Source organism: Geotrypetes seraphini, chromosome 16 (genome assembly GCF_902459505.1).
Source record: "Geotrypetes seraphini chromosome 16, aGeoSer1.1, whole genome shotgun sequence".
NCBI lineage: Eukaryota > Metazoa > Chordata > Amphibia > Gymnophiona > Dermophiidae > Geotrypetes > Geotrypetes seraphini.
Genome location: NC_047099.1, coordinates 50,334,132 through 50,351,993, shown reverse-complemented (window position 1 = coordinate 50,351,993; position 17,862 = coordinate 50,334,132). Strand labels below are relative to the sequence as shown.

The window sequence follows — 17,862 nt, the reverse complement described above, 5'->3', positions numbered from 1 at the left end:
AAGGCCTTGTCAATGGAGAAGGTTTAAGGTCATCTGAGCACCTCTATGGGATGGTTTGTCTGAAAATTCCTAACAAACTGTATATTGTAATATTCACAGTATTTTTTGTAACATTCGCTGCATATTTTGTAACATTCGCTGCATTTTTTGTAATTCGCTGTATTTTGTAACATTCGCTGCATTTTTTGTAACATTCGCTGTATTTTGTAACATTCGCTGCATTTTGTAACATTCGCTGTATTTTGTAACATTTGCTGTATTCTTTCTAATTCGCTGTATTTTGTAACATTCGCTGCATTTTTTGTAACATTCGCTGCATTTTTTGTAATTCGCTGTATTTTGTAACATTCGCTGTATTCTTTCTAATTCGCTGTATTTTGTAACATTCGCTGCATTTTTTGTAACATTCGCTGCATTCTTTGTAATTCGCGACCTCTCTCAAACAGGTCCTCTCGGGAATTTTCGTAACAAACTGTTTATTTTATTTTTCGCTTTCTTAAAGTTTCTGTATTTCCTCTGACTATCTGCATATTGTAACTCGCTGAATGTCCAGCTCTCTTGACTGTAAACCGCCTAGAAGTTGCAAGATTGTGGCGGTATAGAAGAATAAAGTTATTATTATTATTATTATTAGTACTCTGCTGAACCTTTGACACTGTGGTCCTTGGGCGGGAGGGTGGGGGGTTATGTTCTCTGTTTGGGTATTGCTTTGTATCTTAAAGTCTCCGTGAAGGAACCACACGGACGACTTTCTCTTGTCTGTTTTGATTGATCTTGTTGTACGACTGTGTATATTATGAACATTTCAATAAAAAAGGATTTTATCCAGTAAACAGAACAGATAAGAGCTGGAAATAGACAGATCTTACAAACAAAAGACTGTTTTCTTCTCGCCTTTGGAAGCTTTACTGTGTTAACTTCATTGATCCCAGACGTGCCCTGCGTTTAATGCATCTAAAATGTTAACAAAGTAACAGAACCAGGTCAAACTTTTTTAAAAACTGTGAAGCTGGCTCATGCTCTGCAGGGCACGAAATACACTTCAATCCCCCCTCCCTCACCCCTCCCAGCACTGTTTGGACAGAAAAGATACTCACAAGAGATCCCTGGAGGCCGTCTTGAAGAGAATGCGGAGGTACCTCCAGCCTCCGCTGCCGATATAGACCCCGAGGGTGGCAACCAGGCTCCAGGACCAGGGCACCCCCAGGAAGCGCATGAGCCCCAGGGAGCCCAGGGAGAAGGTGTAGGCCCCGATCAGCTGCATCCTGACAAGAGGGAGAGAGAGATAGGGTAAAGGCCGGTCTGAAGCGAGGTCACCTGCCTGCACGACACAGCTGTGTGGGACGGCAGCCAGAAGCACTTAACCCCTTCCGAGTCTGGAGCGAGGTGCACTTCCCTCTCACAAGATCCTGTGCGGCCAGACAGCGATGCCGTCAGAAGGAGCCCTTAACCCCTGCAAGCCCAGGCTGAGTTGGGCTCCCTCTCTTGTCAGTAAGCGCACGTAACCCTTCAGCTCCAGGGATGTTCTCTCTCGGCCCTGGAGTGCAGAAGATCAACAACCTACAATCCACCCTGTCCCGGACTAGGTGAAAGGTCGCTCTCGCTGGAGAGTGGCACCGCTCAGAGGGCTATATGAGGATCTCAAGTCAATGCCTAACCTCATCACCTCAGGAGAACCCTCACCCATATTCCTTGAGCAAGTTCCTTCCTCATCCTCGCCTTGACATCTCCAAAAGCCCTTTAACCCAATGTCCCTGCAAATCCTGCCACTTTCTAAGAAAGCACCATAGGAAAAAAAAAAAAAAACCATTCCGATATCCCCGCTGGCAGCTCGGAGCTATTCCTCCTCCGCTGCCTGCAGCCCTGGCACCAGCATTTCAAAATCCTCTGCTACGCAGATCCCAAGATCTACTCCCCTACCACCTCCTGCGGTATCTTGCACGCTTTGGGAGCCCTCTCTCCATTCTTCCCTTCGAGGCCAGCTCCCGGGATCCCGAAGAGGTTGCCCTTCATTTAAAGATGCTAAGGTGGGGATGAAGGATCCCAGGCTCCAGGTCAGTGACCATCATACCCCAAAACGCCCAAAGACACACAAGCCAAAAAGTGAAAACGACTGAGGACTTTGAAAGAATACAAACAGCAAAATATTCCTCTATTGGGACAACCTGATTCCCTGCTTGTTCTGTGCTGACCTGAGAACTTAGGGGATGATGTCACCTTTATCCCTCTCCTCCTCAGACTGCCCAAGATCTACTGATGCCCTTCACCTTCTTACCCAAATTAAAGCTCAGGGCACTCCCTTGAAATTCTGTGTGTGTGTGTAGTGGGGGGGGGGAGGCCTTCCTCCTCAACCTCCCGGAGATCTCAGGAGACCCCAGTGATATCTCTCCTCCCCTTACCCTCCAGGATCTCAAAGGACACCAGTGATACCCATCCCCCTCTTACCTTCCTTGGGATCTCAAGAGATCCCTCCCCAGGATTTCAGGGATCCCAGTGATACCCCTTCCCCTCTTACCCTCCCCAGGATCTCACAAGACCCCAGAAATACTCCTCCCCTGCTTACCCTCCCTGGGATCCCAGTAATGCCCCTCATCCTCTGCAATTCAGGGGATCCCAGTGATACCCCTGCCCCTCTTATTCACCCCAGGATCTTGGGGAGACCACAGTGATACCCCTCCCCTTCTTACCCTCCTCAGGATTTCAGGGGGATCTGTGACACCTCGCTCTTACCTTTCCTGGGGTTTCAGGGGATCCCAGCAACACCCTCTGCCTCTTACCCTTCCCAGGATCTCAGGGGACCACAGTGATACCCCTCCCCCTCTTACCATCTCTGGGATCTCAGGGGACCCACCCTACTCGGGATTTCAGGAGATCCCAGTGATACCCCTTCCTCTCTTACTCTCCCTGGGATATCAGGGGACCCCAGCGATACCCCTTCCTCTCTTATCCACCCTGGAATCTTGCGGAGACCCCAGTGATACCCTTCCCTTTTTTTACCCACCCCAGGATCTCAGAGGACCCCAGTAATACCCCTCCTCTTCTGCAATTCAGGGGACCCAGTGATACCCTCCCCCTTTTACCTTCCCTGGGATCTCAAGGACCCCTCCCTAGCAATTCAGGGGATCCCAGTGACACTCCTGCCCCTCTTATCCACCCCAGGATCTGGGGGGACCCCAGTGATACCCCTCCCCTTCTTACCCTCCCCAAGATTTCAGGGGATCTCAGCGACACCTCACTCTTACCCTTCCCAGGATCTCAGGGGACCACAGTGATACCCCTCTCCCTCTTTCCATCTCAGGAGACCCCCCCTCCCCAGGATCTCAGGGGTCTCCAACAATACCCCTTCCTCTCTTACTCTCTCCGGGATCTCAGGGAACCCCAGTGATACCCCTTCCTGTCTTATCCACCCTGAGATCTTGGGGGAACCCCAGTGATAACCTTCCTCCTTTTACCCTCTCTGGGATCTCAGGAGACCTCAGTAATATCCCTCCTCTCCTGCAATCCTGGATATTACCAGTGATACCATCCCCCTCTTACCTTCCCTAGGATCTCAGAGGACCCCAGTAATCCCCCTCCTCCCCTGCAATTCATGGGGACCCCAATGATACCCTCCCCCTCTTAGCCTCCCTAGGATCTCAGAGTACCCCAGTAATCCCCCCTCCTCCCCTGCAATTCAGGGGACCCCCAACCTGGGATTTCACAGGATCCCAGTGATATCCCTTCCTCCTTTTATCCTCCCCAGGATCTCAGAGGACCCCAGTAATCCCCTCCTCCCCTGTAATTCAGGGGACCCCCAGTGATCCCCCCTCCCTCTTGCCCTCCCCAGGATCTCAGGGGACCCGTGATACCCTCCCCAGGATCTCAGGGGACCCCAGTGATACCCTCCCCCTCTTAGCCTCCCTAGGATCTCAGAGTACCCCAGTAATCCCCCCTCCTCCCCTGCAATTCAGGGGACCCCCAACCTGGGATTTCACAGGATCCCAGTGATATCCCTTCCTCCTTTTATCCTCCCCAGGATCTCAGAGGACCCCAGTAATCCCCTCCTCCCCTGTAATTCAGGGGACCCCCAGTGATCCCCCCTCCCTCTTGCCCTCCCCAGGATCTCAGGGGACCCCAGTAATACCCTCCCCAGGATCTCAGGGGACCCCAGTGATACCCTCCCCCTCTTAGCCTCCCTAGGATCTCAGAGTACCCCAGTAATCCCCCCTCCTCCCCTGCAATTCAGGGGACCCCCAACCTGGGATTTCACAGGATCCCAGTGATACCCCTTCCTCCTTTTACCCTCCCCAGGATCTCAGAGGACCCCAGTAATCCCCTCCTCCCCTGCAATTCAGGGGACCCCAGTGATCCCCCCTCCCTCTTACCCTCCCCAGGATCTCAGGGGACCCCAGTGATACTCTCCCCCTCTTAGCCTCCCTAGGATCTCAGGGACCCCCTCTCCGTCTTCCTCCCCCCCCAATATATTTCTCAAAATCTTCAAGACCACAGCATGAAAGCTCCTAAAGAGAGGCTAATTCCCCCCTCCCTCTGCCCCAGGGCTGCCATTACCTGCCAACTGCACGCTACAGCCTCAGCACTCAACTTATTTACCAAACAACAAGCAAGAGTGACCCCCCTCCCCACCATAGAGAGGGAGGAAGCCAGCCAGCCCGCCCACCGCAGACCATAGAGAAGAGTTAGCCCGCCCCCTCCGGGTCAGAGAGATGAAAGCGCTTAGAGTGGGCGGGGTCCGCTCTGGCCCCGCCCCTCCCTTTGACTGATCTGCTGGCTCCTCCTCCTCCCACAGACGCCACATGTTTGCAACAGAGTTGCCTTTTTTTCGAACCTTTTCAATCAAAATGTTAGATGCGGGGCTTCTGTGCCCAGATCTAACACTGCAAATGGCTGGGCCTGATTGCAGGATAACAACCCCCAAATGCCCCGTCCCAACGAGGGGGCCAGAGGTTAGGACTGGGCTTCTCAACTGTCCCCCCTGACCGTGAATATGCATGAACTTGATTTGCATACGCTGCCTCCATCGCATGCATATTCACGGGGCATATCCTGAAAACGAATCGAGAAACACTGTTCAAATCTTTGTCTGCTGAGTAGATTGTAAGCTCTTCTAAGCAGGGACCGTGTCTTCAATGTTCTAAAGCATTGTTTCTCACCTCGGTCCTGGAGTACCCCCTTGCCAGTCAGGTTTTCAGGATATCCACTGTGAATAAGGATCAACTTGATTTGCATTCGCTGCCTCCATCACCTGCAAATTTATTTCATGCATATTCATGGTGCATATCCTGAAAACCTGGCTGGCAAGGATGTACTCCAAGACACTGGTCTAGGAGGTGCCCTCGAAGCCCACTTCAGCCCATCCAGATCTGGCTTTCCACATGTGGCTCACAGACCATAGAACTGGCCTTAATCTCCCAACTACTGGATTTGCTCTTAACTTTCCAAAAATACTAGGATTTTTCTTCCAGGAGCTTGTTCAAATCTTTTTTTTTTTTTTTTTTTAACCTTTCTGTTTTTACCACATTTTCTGGCAATGAATTCCAGAGCTTAATATATTGTAGAGTGAAGAAATATTTTCTCCAATTTGTATAAAAATGTACTACTTAATGCAGTAATTTCAGTGTGTGTCTCCTAGTCTTTTGGAAACAGTGACAAAGCGTTTCAACATTCAAGTGGTTTGCAGAAAAAAAAGCCCTTTGCATTGATTTGGAATCGGCTCTGCTTGGAAACAAATCAGGCTTTGTGAGCCAGGCAAAAGCAGAAGCCGGTCACGCTCTGCATCCTATATAGTGTAGTTACTTACCTGTAACGTAGGTTCTCCGTGGACATGTACTCGCCTCGAAACTGCTGTCTCCAGAGTTAAAGGATGGCCTTGGGTTTCCAGGAAATCCACAATGAATGGGCTGGTCTTTTATGTATCTCAGGCCTATTCGTTGTGGATGTTCCCAACGCCTGAGAAACTCCCTTACCTCCCCTACTGGTCCTGTTTGCTTGATTAGATTGTAAGCTCTACTGAGCAGGGACCGTCTCTTGAATGTTTTAACGTACAGTGCTGTGTATGTCTAACGGCGCTATAAAACTGATTAGTACTTGGGGTGTCACAAGTAGTGTTTTGAGAACCACAGAGCTACCGAAGGGGCACAGTCTTTGAAAGCCACACACCGACTCTATCCACTCTGCCCAGCCATGCCCCCAAGACCCACCCACTAAAGAATGACACGGGGACAAATTTGTCCCCGTCCCTGCCCCGTTCTTCTAAGCTCTGTCTTAACCGCACAAGCTTCGAACTCTTACGATTTTAAAGTGCTTGAGGCTTGTGCAGATGGGGACGGAACTTGCAGGAATGGGGCAGGGGCAGGAAAAGAACTCGTGGGGACAAGACCCTGAGAACAAAAGAGATTTCCACAGCGAGGAGAAAGGTTTGGCTGATCCAGTGGCTCCTTGTTTTCATGGGCAGCCTGATCTTGTCCTGGTTTGGTCTTGTGGCATGTGTGATATTGTATTTTGCCTTCTATGTATGCATTATTTATTCCTTTTTCTATGCTGTTCTCCCGAGGGAGCTCAGAATGGTTGTATACATGAATTTATTCAGGTACTCAAGCATTTTTCCTTATCTGTCCTGGTGGGCTCACAATCTATCTAATGGACCTGGGACAATGGGGGGGATTAAGTGACTTGCCCAGGGTCACAAGGAGCAGCGTGGGATTTGAACCCACAACCTCAGGGTGCTGAGGCTGTAGCTTTAACCATTTTAACACTCTAGAAATCAAAATGTAGCAAAAGTGAGCCAAGTCTAGCACAATGAAGCCATTGTGTCATCACTGATGAGGTTGGCTCTTATTGGTGGAATGAGGCATTATGATGTCACAATACCAGCTCTGGCCATCAGAGGCTGAAGCTGTTCGCATTTTTTATGTATTCAATTTTCTATACCATTCTCCCAGGGGAGCTGAGAACAGTTTACATGAATTTATTCAGGTACTCAAGCATTTTTCCTTGTCTGTCCTGGTAGGCTCACAATCTATCTAATGTACCTGGGGCAATGGGGGGATTAAGTGACTTGCCCAGGGTCACAAGGAGCAGCGTGGGATTTGAACCCACAACCTCAGGGTGCTGCGGCTGTAGTTTTAACCACTAGAAATCAAAATGTAATAAAAGGGAGCCAAGTCTAGGACAATCAGGCCATTATGACATCACTGATGAGGTTGGTTCTTATTGGTGGAATGAGGCATTATGACATCACAATCTCAACTCCGGTTACCAGAGGCTAAAATGTTTCATACTCAAGCATTTTTCCCTGTCTGTCCCAGTGGGCTCCCAATCTATCTAATGTACCTGGGACAATGGGGGGATTAAGTGACTTGCCCAGGGTCACAAAGAGCAGCGAGGGATTTGAACCCACAACCTCAGGGTGCTGAGGCTGGCGCTTTAACCACTACACCAAACACTCCCCCCAATGTGTCCTACCTGACCTGGATGGAACCTGCTGACAACCCTACTTGTAGGGCTGTAATCCCTGCTCAGATCTCTGGGATTATTCTAGGATGTTGGAAGTCTCCTGATGCTCCGTCTGTCTATCTAATGCAGGGGGGGGCCCATGGCCGAGCTCTTTTTGGGAAAGGTACTGGTGAGGAACAACCGAGACCGGGATGAATTGGATACGGAGTGGGAGCTCAGCCAGCGGCTGGAAAACCGGGTAGTGCTGCTGTACTTTGGAGCAGCGGGGTGCCCACGCTGCCAGCGCTTCGTCCCCGTGCTGAAGGATTTCTTTGTCCGGCTGACAGATGAGTTTTATGTGACCCGGGCCAGCCAGCTGGCCCTGGTGTACTTGCCAAGAAGTGGGAATGAGGAAGAGGAGGAGGAATTCCTGGAGAAGATGCCCAAAAAGTGGCTGTCGCTGCCCTTCGAGGATCAGGGGTTTAAACAGTAAGCGTGTATCTCCCCAGCTCTCAGCCTAGTCCTATTCCCTAATGGGACTGTCCCATCATCCCCTCTGCTCCCTCCCCCCCCCCCCCATGAGCTGCAGATCCTCTGTATATGTCCAGAATTTTGCCAACGCTAACACTGAGATACCACACGTTCGTGAAGGGTAGAGGGGCACGCATTTGTCCTCCGCACTGTTGACGGGTCACTGAGATGCCAAGTTACCCAGTTTCAAGCTGGAGATTTTGGGACAGTCCTGGATTTCTCACCTCCCCCCCCCCCCCCTGGTGCATTATGGACTTGTAGAAGGCACTACAAATCCCACACTGCTTTGGAATAAGTTCAAAACCAGGACTGGCTACAAAGTCTCCAGCCTGGGACTGGGCATTGCTGCTTTCTCCCATCATGTATTATATAAGGTGTTTGCTGCAGGTGGGTATTTCACCCCCAGGTGTATGAGCGGCAAGACAGCACCATGGGGTGGAGGGTCCCAGGTACACATATCTGAAGCCCACTTGCTGGAAGACCCAGGGAAGACTCTGAAAGTCCCGGGGTAGTGCCACATGTTTATAGACTCCTCCACTCAAAGGAGCTTAGTGATCCCAAGTCTGGGTAGGATGGTGTGTAGTTAATTTTGACGCAGGTTGTGTAGCGAGATCAGAGACAGTGCGGTGGTCGGGGAAGGAGGAGAACAAGGGATTATTTTGGTTCATCACAATTATGATTTTTCACCAATTTTTTTGTGATGTGTTGAGATGCTTATTGTCTAACTTCCAATAACTAGGTTACTACTATGAATTATTTCTATAGCGCTACCAGACGCACGCAGCGCTGTACAGAGTCACAAAGAAGAAGAAACAGTCCCTGCTTCAAAGAGCTTACAATCTAAAACAGGATATCATGGATCCGGTTAAGGGGAATGGTTAATCTGCTGACTGGGTTGGAGGGCAGAGGGGAGTTCAGGACAATCAAGTCATTGTGTCATCACTGATGAGGTTGGCTCTTATTGGTGGAGTGAGGCATTATGACATCACAATCTTAGCTCTGCTTCCCAAAGACTGAAACTCTTCACCCTACTACTATGAATTATTTCTATAGCTCTACCAAACATACGTTGCGCTGTACAGAGTCACAAAGAAGACAGTCCCTGCTCCAAAGAGCTTACAGTCTAAACAGGATGACATGGATCCAGTTAAGGGGAAGGGTTAATCTGCTGGCTGGGTTGGAGGGCAGAGGGGAGTACAGGACAATCAAGCCACTGTGACATCACTGATGAGATTGGCTCTTATTGGTGGAGTGAGGCATTATGACATCACAATCTCAGCTCTGCTTCCCAAAGACTGAAACTCTTCACACTACTATTATGAATTATTTCTATAGCGCTACCAGACGCACGCAGCGCTAGTTCCAAGCAGATTAACAATAAAAATTATTCTAATCGAAAATGACTACTATGACTTCTGAAACAGATAGATCTTCAACCTTTCCCCAAAAGACAAATAAGTGGATTCAGTCCTCAGATCAATCGGTAAGGAGGACCAAAATTGAACCGCTTGATAATGAAAAGCTAATTGCAAAGAATACTTAGATCTAACACCGAAAAATGAGGGAAAGTGAAGTAACTGAGAATCTCCAGCCCGGGAGAAGTACGGAGATATAGGAAATGATAATAACCCAATTATACTGTATATTCAGGACATGTATCATATTTATAATTCGCTTAATAAAGTAAGTGGCTCACAATATCAAATTCATATCATTAGACAAAACTCCATTCATCAGACTTTACAAAGCCAGACTTAAAATTCTAGCCCTGCTACAAAGAAATCAGAATTTTACATTAACTTTTCTTCTAGATCAGAATGATTCCACCATCTCACCTGTAGGCATAGCTTACTAATATCAATTAAAAACCTGGACAATAGATCCAACAAGCCAGTTTGAATAATATACGAGACTTTCCTGGCAGCCAATAAACAAGGAATTGCTTGCAAATCTAGTTTTGCGATCATATAAATTTAGGATTTGCTTATAAAGCAGATTCTATCCCCTGTTCATCACAGGTCAGACTGGAGCTCTCTTGGAATACATGAATAAAAGACTACTTTTCCTTCCTGTTTCTCTTCCCTTCAGGGAGCTGGAGTCAAGGTTTGGGGTGGAGGAGATCCCTGCCGTGGTGGTTCTGAAGCCATGCGGGAAGGTCGTCTCTTGGAACGCTGTGGAAGAGATCCGCCGGCTGGGGCCGACCTGCTTCCAAAGCTGGCAGGAGGTCGGCGACCTCATTGACCGCAACTTCTTGCCGGCCGAGTTCTTTGACGATGTGGCCAGTCGGAGCATCGCTGACCCGATCCGCCGGCTGAAGTATAAGATGGAGAAAGAGAAGAGGAGGAAGCCGGGCAGAGGGAAGGAGGAGAAGGGAGAAGAAGGGCTTTTCTGACTCAGCTGGGAGCCTTTCCCTTCTCCACAAGAAGCTGGGATTTGGCTAGGAGAGTTGGATTGCCAACTGGATCCAAATTCACCCAATAGCGTTGATCCAGTCCTGGATTTACCTCATTGCATGCAGGGACTTGTAGTCTTTTTTTGTCTTAGAGAATGCAATGGGGGAAATCACAGCTATAAATCACTGCATGAAATGGGGTAAAGCCAGGACTGAATAGGGTTACCATATGGCTCCAGAAAAAGGAGGACGGATTGAGACATCCAGGTTTTACTTCCATTGCTTTCAGTAGAAGTAAAACCCGGATGTCTCAATCCTAGAGCCATATGGTAACTCTAGCTACGTGCACCAGTCATGATGCATCTTTTAAAGAGAAAAGGAAGGGGTGAAAGAGGCTGTGTGTCAATCAAACACTGAAATGGAAAGACAGAACAAACTCTGTAATGGTGGAATTTATGTAAAAGATTTACAGCCATTTCTCAAAATTCAACTAGGGAAAGGTGAATAAATGCTCTTTTAACACATTTAAATTCAGTGGTGGCTTCTTTCATGCAGGCTGGTTTTCAGGATATCCACAATGCATGCAAATCTCTCTTATGCATATTCATTGTAGATATCTTGAAGACTCGACTGGGTTGAAAACCATGGATCTGACTGCTCGGACTCTGAATAGATGGGACGTGGGCTTATGAACTGGATTTTGGAGGGAGACTGACCAGCTCTTATTTACATTACATTACATTAGTGATTTCTATTCCGCCTTTACCTTGCGGTTCAAGGCGGATTACATAAGAATTGTTGTGACGATAAGAGCTACATATTGTTAATATATTAAGAAGTAGTTAAGGAATAGGTTGAACATTTTCTAATTTGCTAAGGAGTAGTTGGAATTGCAGGAGGTGTTTGGAACATGTTTGATTGTGTTATATTGGTTTTATATATTTTTTTGAAGAGTAGAGTTTTGTTTATTTTTGGAAGGTTTTGTAATCTGTGGTCGAAATGCCACTCAAGAGTCAAAGCACCTTCGCCCCCTACTCTCACCACATGCTACTTAGTGTATATGTTTAGGGCATGTAAAAGTCATAGAAACATAGAAATAGACGGCAGATAAGGGCCACGGCCCATCCAGTCTGCTCACCCTAATGACCCTCCCCTACCTTTGCCCTGTGAATAGATCCCATGTGGCCTTAAAATCAGGCACGCAGCCTCCATCTGGCAGCTATTAACCTCTCTGAAGAGTGGGGAGCGGTCACTGAGAAACCCCAAACCCCATTAAGTTATGTGATCACATTAGGGGAGAAGGGATGTGCAAACATTTTAACATCAGACTCCCATGACACCTTAACATAGAAACATAGAAGATGACGGCAGAAAAGGGCTACAGCCCATCAAGTCTGCTCACTCTGCTTACCTACCCCCTGTCTATGCCCCAATGACCCAATTTCCTTATCTTGACCCTCCCATTTATTCTTAAAGTCTGGCACGCTGTCTGCCTCGATCACCTGCACTGGAAGCTTGTTCCAATGATCAACCACTCTCTCTGTGAAGAAATACTTTCTGGTGTCGCCATGAAATTTTCCGCCCCTGAGTTTGAGCGGGTGCCCTCTTGTGGCCGAGGGTCCCTTGAGAAAGAAAATATCATCTTCCACTTCGACACCTTCCTCCACAAATTCATATTTTAACAATCTTTTCACCTTAATCTTTTGTCCCTGAAGCTTGGGGAAGAGAGTCCTTCCTGCCTTGCCTCCCCTTTAATTCTCATGAGATTGCATCTAGAGCTCACCACTCCGTTTCTAGTTGTGTGTTGAGTTCAGGGTCTCTGTGCTCCGAGTTGTAGGTTTCTGGATGCGAAATTGTGTTTATGATGAATGAAATGCGTCTGGGTATGCGTTTCGAGCTGTATTAATATAACACTAGAACCAAGACTTCTCCGAGTAAATGTCCAGAATAGAAGTTAGATGAAGTCAATGCATTTATACATACACTCAGATATGTGTAATCCGACCAAGAGCCGTGGCTCCTATAGCCGAACCCACCGTCCCATCACTGTGTAGGACTATAATGCTGGTGCTTCTTAAATAATAAAAGTATTTTTCAGTGGCAATAAAAGGAAAAACAATTCCTACTTAACTTAAAAGGGGTGTTGGTAGGTCCCGACATGGACCATGTTTGGGATCGGCTATAGGAGCCATGGCTCTTGGTCGGATTACACATATCTGAGTGTATGTATAAATGCATTGACTTCATCTAACTTCTATTCTGGACATTTACTCGGAGAAGTCTTGGTTCTACTGTTATATTGTTATGGAGTTTGACCTCTCAGCCCTGCGTTTTTTCAGAGCGTTTTCCTCACCACCAACCCTTTTGGACTTCGAGCTGTATTAAGCCATGTCTATATTGAGTTGTGGGTCTCTGTGTATATGTGCTGTTTGAGAGTGTGTTAAGCTGTGATTATGTTGAGTTGTGGGGTTTTGTATGTGAAATTGTGTTTATGATTAATGATGTGTGTTTGTCTATGGCAGAGATAGGGAACTCCGGTCCGCGAGAGACGTATTCCAGACGGGTTTTCAGGATTTCCGTAATGAATCTGCATGAGATCTATTTGCATGCGCTGCTTTCAATGCATATTCATTGGGGAAATCCTGAAAACCCGACTGGAATACGGCTCTCGCGGACCGGAGTTCCCTACCCCTAACCTAGAGTAACTGAGCATGCCTATGTATGTAACCTATAGAATTCTATAAGGTGCCCATGTACACCCATTTGCATACTAGAGTTCTTCCATATTCCCTTAGAGCAGGGGTAGGGAACTCCGGTCCTCGAGAGCCATATTCCAGTTGGGTTTTCAGGATTTCCCCAATTAATCTGCATGAGATCTATTTGCATGCACTGCTTTCAATGCATATTCATTGGGGAAATCGTGAAAACCCGACTCTCGAGGACCGGAGTTCCCTACCCCTGGTCTATGGGCTCCTTTTACTAAGCTGTGTTAGGGCTTTAGCGCACGCTCGACCTTAACGCCAGCACTGAGCTGGTGTCAGTTCTAGAAGCGTAGCGCACGGTAATTTCCTGCGTGTACTAAAAACGCCAGCGCACCTTGCGTGCTGTGTGCATGGGTTAAGCCATGTCGCATTAAGTCAGGGGTGTCCAATGTCGGTCCTCGAGGGCCGCAATCCAGTTGGGTTTTCAGGATTTCCCCAATGAATATGCATGAGATCTATTAGCATACAATGAAAGCAGTGCATGCAAATAGACCTCATGTATATTAATTGGGGAAATCCTGAAAATCCGACTGGACTGCGGCCCTCGAGGACCGACATTGGATACCCCTGCATTAAGTTGTGCATTTCTGTGTGTGAAGTTGCGTTTCTGTATATCAGTGGTTCCCAAACCTGTCCTGGGGGACCCCCCAGCCAGTCAGGTTTTCAAGATATCCCTAATGAATATGCATGAAAGAGATTTGCATCTAATGGAAGTGACAGGTATGCAAATCTCTCTCATGCATATTCATTAGGGATATCTTGAAAACCTGACTGGCTGGGGGTCCCCCAGGACAGGTTTGGGAACCACTGCTGTATATGATAAATGGTGCATGTAGGGTTGCGTGTGTTACGCAGGACCTATACTCAGTTGTGTGAAGTTTTGTACATGTCGTGTGCAGTTTCTCTGTATGTGTTGAGTTGTGCTCATGTTGCATGCTGTGACTGTGTGTGTAAGCCATGTCTGTATTGAGTTGTGTGTCTCTGTATGTGCTGAGCTGTGCTTATGTGGCATCCTGTGACTCTATGCATGTGCCAAAGTGATTTTCTTTTTGTATCTGTTTGTACCAGACATGGCTGGATCATCCAGTCTGGCTGGTTTGATCTTCTTAACGAGGCTGGCAGCAGGGAAGCAAACCAGGGAGGCTCCATTTCCCAGCCATCTTTCCTTTAACTCAGCCAGATAGACGGACGGGGTATATGATGTGGCTCCACTAGGAACTGGAGGGGTCTGAATCCAGCAGACGATGCCACCCCACATCCACCTGGAGGAATAGCAATAGATAGTGTTTTATCATTTTGCTACTGAGAAACAAGCAAACCCTTTAGTAACAACTGTTTTGGGGATTGTTGTTGTTTTTTTTTTAATAGTATTCAGCTTGGATCCTGAAGTTCAGGTTCAATTTATTTGATAAACCACAAATATAAAACCAGAGTTAAAATCTTAGCGGTTTACAATATAAACATACATATATAAAGGGGAGGGAATAAACGCATGCAAATTAACAAATTAAAATGTACAAACATCTCCAGAAATATGAAGGATTGAAATCTACAAACTCCTGAGTGGAGTAGAACGGGTACGAGTGGATCGATTTTTCACTCCGTCAAAAATGACAGAGACTAGGGGACACTCGATGAAGTTACAGGGAAATACTTTTAAAACCAATAGGAGGAAAATGTTTTCACTCAGAGAATAGTTAAGATCTGGAACGTGTTGCCAGAGGTTGTGGTAAGAGAGGATAGCGTAGCTGGTTTTAAGAAAGGTTTGGACAAGTTCCTGGAGGAAAAGTCCACAGTCTTGTTATTGAGAAAGAGACGGGGGAAGCCACTGCTTGCCCTGGATCAGTAGCATGGAGTGTTGCTACTTCTTGGATTTTGGCCAGGTATTAGTGACCTGGATTGGCTACCGTGAGAATGGGCTACTGGACTAGATGGACCATTAGTCTGACCCAGTAAGGCTATTCTTATGTTCTAAGTAAAATATGGATCTGTTACAATGAAATCAGGGGTATAGGAACAAGGAAAGGGATAAAAACATATAAAGTTTACAGCACACAGGTCTAGGAAGTAAGGGAGGTCCCTTCTTAGAAGAGCTTACAGGCAAAAGTGTTTCCTCTGAATATTTATTTGATGTTTCATTGGCAGGGTGTGTAGCACAGGGTAGGAGACAGTCAGTGGTTTGTTGCATGAGGCCTGGTCCTGAAGAGCTTACAGCTCAGAGCACAAGCAGCCTCAGGACTCACCTAGCCAGTCAGGTTTTCTGGACACCCACAATTAATATACATGAAATAGATTTGCATATAATTAAGGTAGTGCATGCAAATTTATCCCACTGTGGATATGTTAAAAACCTGGCTGGCTGGGTGTGTCCCAAGGACCGGACTGAGAATCCCCTAAAGCAGACTCAGGCACATTTTTAAAAGTTGCAATGGCATCACACACCCCAAATGCCATGTGATAACATAGCATTAAAAAATATTTATGAAAATATTTATGCTTCTACTGAAATCCTTCGCGTTAACCGACAAGATCCTAGACTCCGATACTTTTCTTTTGGACATTTTGCTTTCACTAGCTTTAAAAACACTTCTTACCTCCTGGAAGGATTTGTCCAAAGTTTCCCCACTCCCACTGGTGGAACCTTGTATGTCTCACTTACAGAACAGAAGCCTACTTAGCTAAATCTTCCAACAGATTTTCCCAATTCCAACTAAAATGGAACTCCTTACAATTATATATACAAAATATTTCATCTTAACTTGCTCGCTTCCCTCTTCCCTTTTTCCCTTCTGATTTTACGTGCATTTTCCCTTCTTACTTTAGCCGATTCATGTTTGGTTTACATGGGTAACCTTTCTTTTCTACTGAGATATGCTTTGTTAAGACTCCAGTTCTGTGATTGTTATCGCATACCACTGCTGTATTTCATGATAACTATTTGTCTGTTATTTATGTATATCACTTATTTTGGAGTGCATTTACTTGTTATCCACCATGTTTTGTAAAGCTAAAAAATTTAATAAACAAACCTTGACTAAAAAAAAACAAATATTTATGAAGCGCAGTACCTTTCAGTTGAAAATGATGTACAAAAATTAAAAAACTGACCATTATCGGTGAAATTACATAATATTCAGTATATAAAAACAATTCATATTCAGTTTTTAATAACCTTCTACAGTGCTTGTAAGAAGTAGAATTATGGTTTATTGAAAGCTTCTATACCGCTGCTAATGACTGGGGGAGTCAATTCAGAGCGGTTTATATGAGCTTTGTAATGGTGTTACAACACATGAGCTCAGTTGTCGGCGTGCGCCTTTGTCTTCGGCGTTGTTGTCTATGAACCCATGAGCTTCTGTAAAGGTAAATTAACCAGCAGGGGGCGAAGTTCAGGGTTCCAAAGCGAGTTGCCTGCTAACATATCTTTTGTGGGTGTCAGGTCAAAAGCGCGCCGGGACAAAGGCGCGAGCAGACAATTGAGCGCAGCGCGGAGGCGCGCCGAAGAAAATTACTGTTTTTAGGGCTCCGACGGGGGGGGGGGCATGGGGGAACCCCCCCACTTTACTTAATACAGATCGCGCCGCGTTGTGGGGGGTTGTAACCCCCCAAATTTTACTGAAAACTTCACTTTTTCCCTGTTTTTAGGGAAAAAGTTAAGTTTACAGTAAAATGTGGGGGGTTACAACCCCCCAAACCCCCCACAACGCCGGTGCGATTTGTATTAAGTAAACTGGGGGTGCTCCCCAACAAAACCCCCCATCGGAGCCCCTAAAAACAGTAATTTTCTTCGGCGCGCGCCTTTGTCTTCCGCGTTGTTGTCTATGAACCTCTTTTGTGTCAGCAAGCTTTCACCGAAGGAAAAGCAATGAAAGAGGGACTTCGTTAGGGTTAGCAGACTTCCGGACTTCCCCGGACATGTCGTCCTTTTTGAGGACCTGTCCAGGGGTCCGGACGGCTTTTCAAAACCCGGCGCTTCCTTGAAATCACGTCGGCCAGGAGAGAAGGTACCGGGCTAGGATGGGATTGGGGGGCGGGACTGGGGCATAATGGGGCGGGTCTAGGGGGGTCCGGATTTTACTAAAGTAAAATCTGGTAACCCTAGACTTCGTGACACACGTTCTGAAGATGGAAACAAAAATGCATCAGCTAAATATTTTAGCAGCAAGCCAATTTAAAGCTTTATAAAAAAAAAAATACAGCCAAATTTTAAAAGTACTCGGCCCAGAGCAGCTTTCAATAATAAGGCGTTATATGTTGGTAGTTTGACAATTTAAAAATCAACCCAACTGCGGAATTTTGTATAATTCGAAGTGTTTGAAAAATTTTTGGAGAGCCTGCTAAGTATACAGTATAATACTGCAATAATCTGTAAGCTCTTACCAAGATGGCCGCTCCTACTGGTGCCAAAATGGCTGCCTTAGCAGGTGCAAATGGATTGAAGGGTGCCACTGCTTGAAGCCAGCTCAAACAGGAATTATGTTTTTGGTCCCTTCCCCATTCCCTGGGAGCTTTGAAAGCCTCACTTAAGTGGTGTTAAGCTCTTCCGAGAAGTTTTCCCTGTTGTTAAGAGTTTGTTAGGTGAGAATGAGCCCTTCTAAGGCCTCCAGACCTCCCCCGCATTCCACAGTGTAGCTGTTTGCCTCTGATGTCTCTATCTATATTAAATAATGATTCTTCACCCTTTCCCACCCTTCCACTCCACTCTGTCAGAACCGGTGCATGAAATATTTGTGTACTGGCCTGAAA

General features: G+C 46.7%; 2 protein-coding genes across 2 annotated transcripts in view; one reads left to right on the top strand and one right to left on the bottom strand.

Moving 5' to 3' along the window:
- The window catches only part of SLC27A1 (solute carrier family 27 member 1), a 37,549-nt gene extending 32,875 nt beyond the window's left edge, over positions 1 to 4,674 (bottom strand). The window contains exons 1-2 of the mRNA XM_033924312.1: positions 4,549 to 4,674; positions 1,098 to 1,265 (exon numbers count right to left, since the gene is read on the bottom strand). Coding sequence (XP_033780203.1) covers positions 1,098 to 1,264 — 167 coding nt within the window. The 5' untranslated portion in view covers position 1,265; positions 4,549 to 4,674. The remainder of the gene's footprint in view (positions 1 to 1,097; positions 1,266 to 4,548) is intronic.
- A 2,917-nt stretch (positions 4,675 to 7,591) lies between these two features.
- Positions 7,592 to 14,287, top strand: NXNL1 (nucleoredoxin like 1). Its single transcript, XM_033923416.1, has 3 exons — positions 7,592 to 7,920; positions 10,051 to 10,308; positions 14,185 to 14,287. The coding sequence occupies exons 1-3, from the start codon at positions 7,592 to 7,594 to the stop codon at positions 14,285 to 14,287; spliced, it is 690 nt and encodes a 229-aa protein (XP_033779307.1).
- Positions 14,288 to 17,862: the final 3,575 nt, after the last annotated feature.

Coding starts and splice junctions, on each gene's coding strand:
- NXNL1 (XM_033923416.1), top strand. CDS start 7,592: ATGGCCGAGCTCTTTTTGGGAAAGGTACTGGTGAGGAACAACCGAGAC. Junction 7,921..10,050: donor GAGGATCAGGGGTTTAAACA/GTAAGCGTGTAT, acceptor TCTTCCCTTCAG/GGAGCTGGAGTCAAGGTTTG. Junction 10,309..14,184: donor GAGAAAGAGAAGAGGAGGAA/GCCGGGCAGAGG, acceptor TGTTTGTACCAG/ACATGGCTGGATCATCCAGT.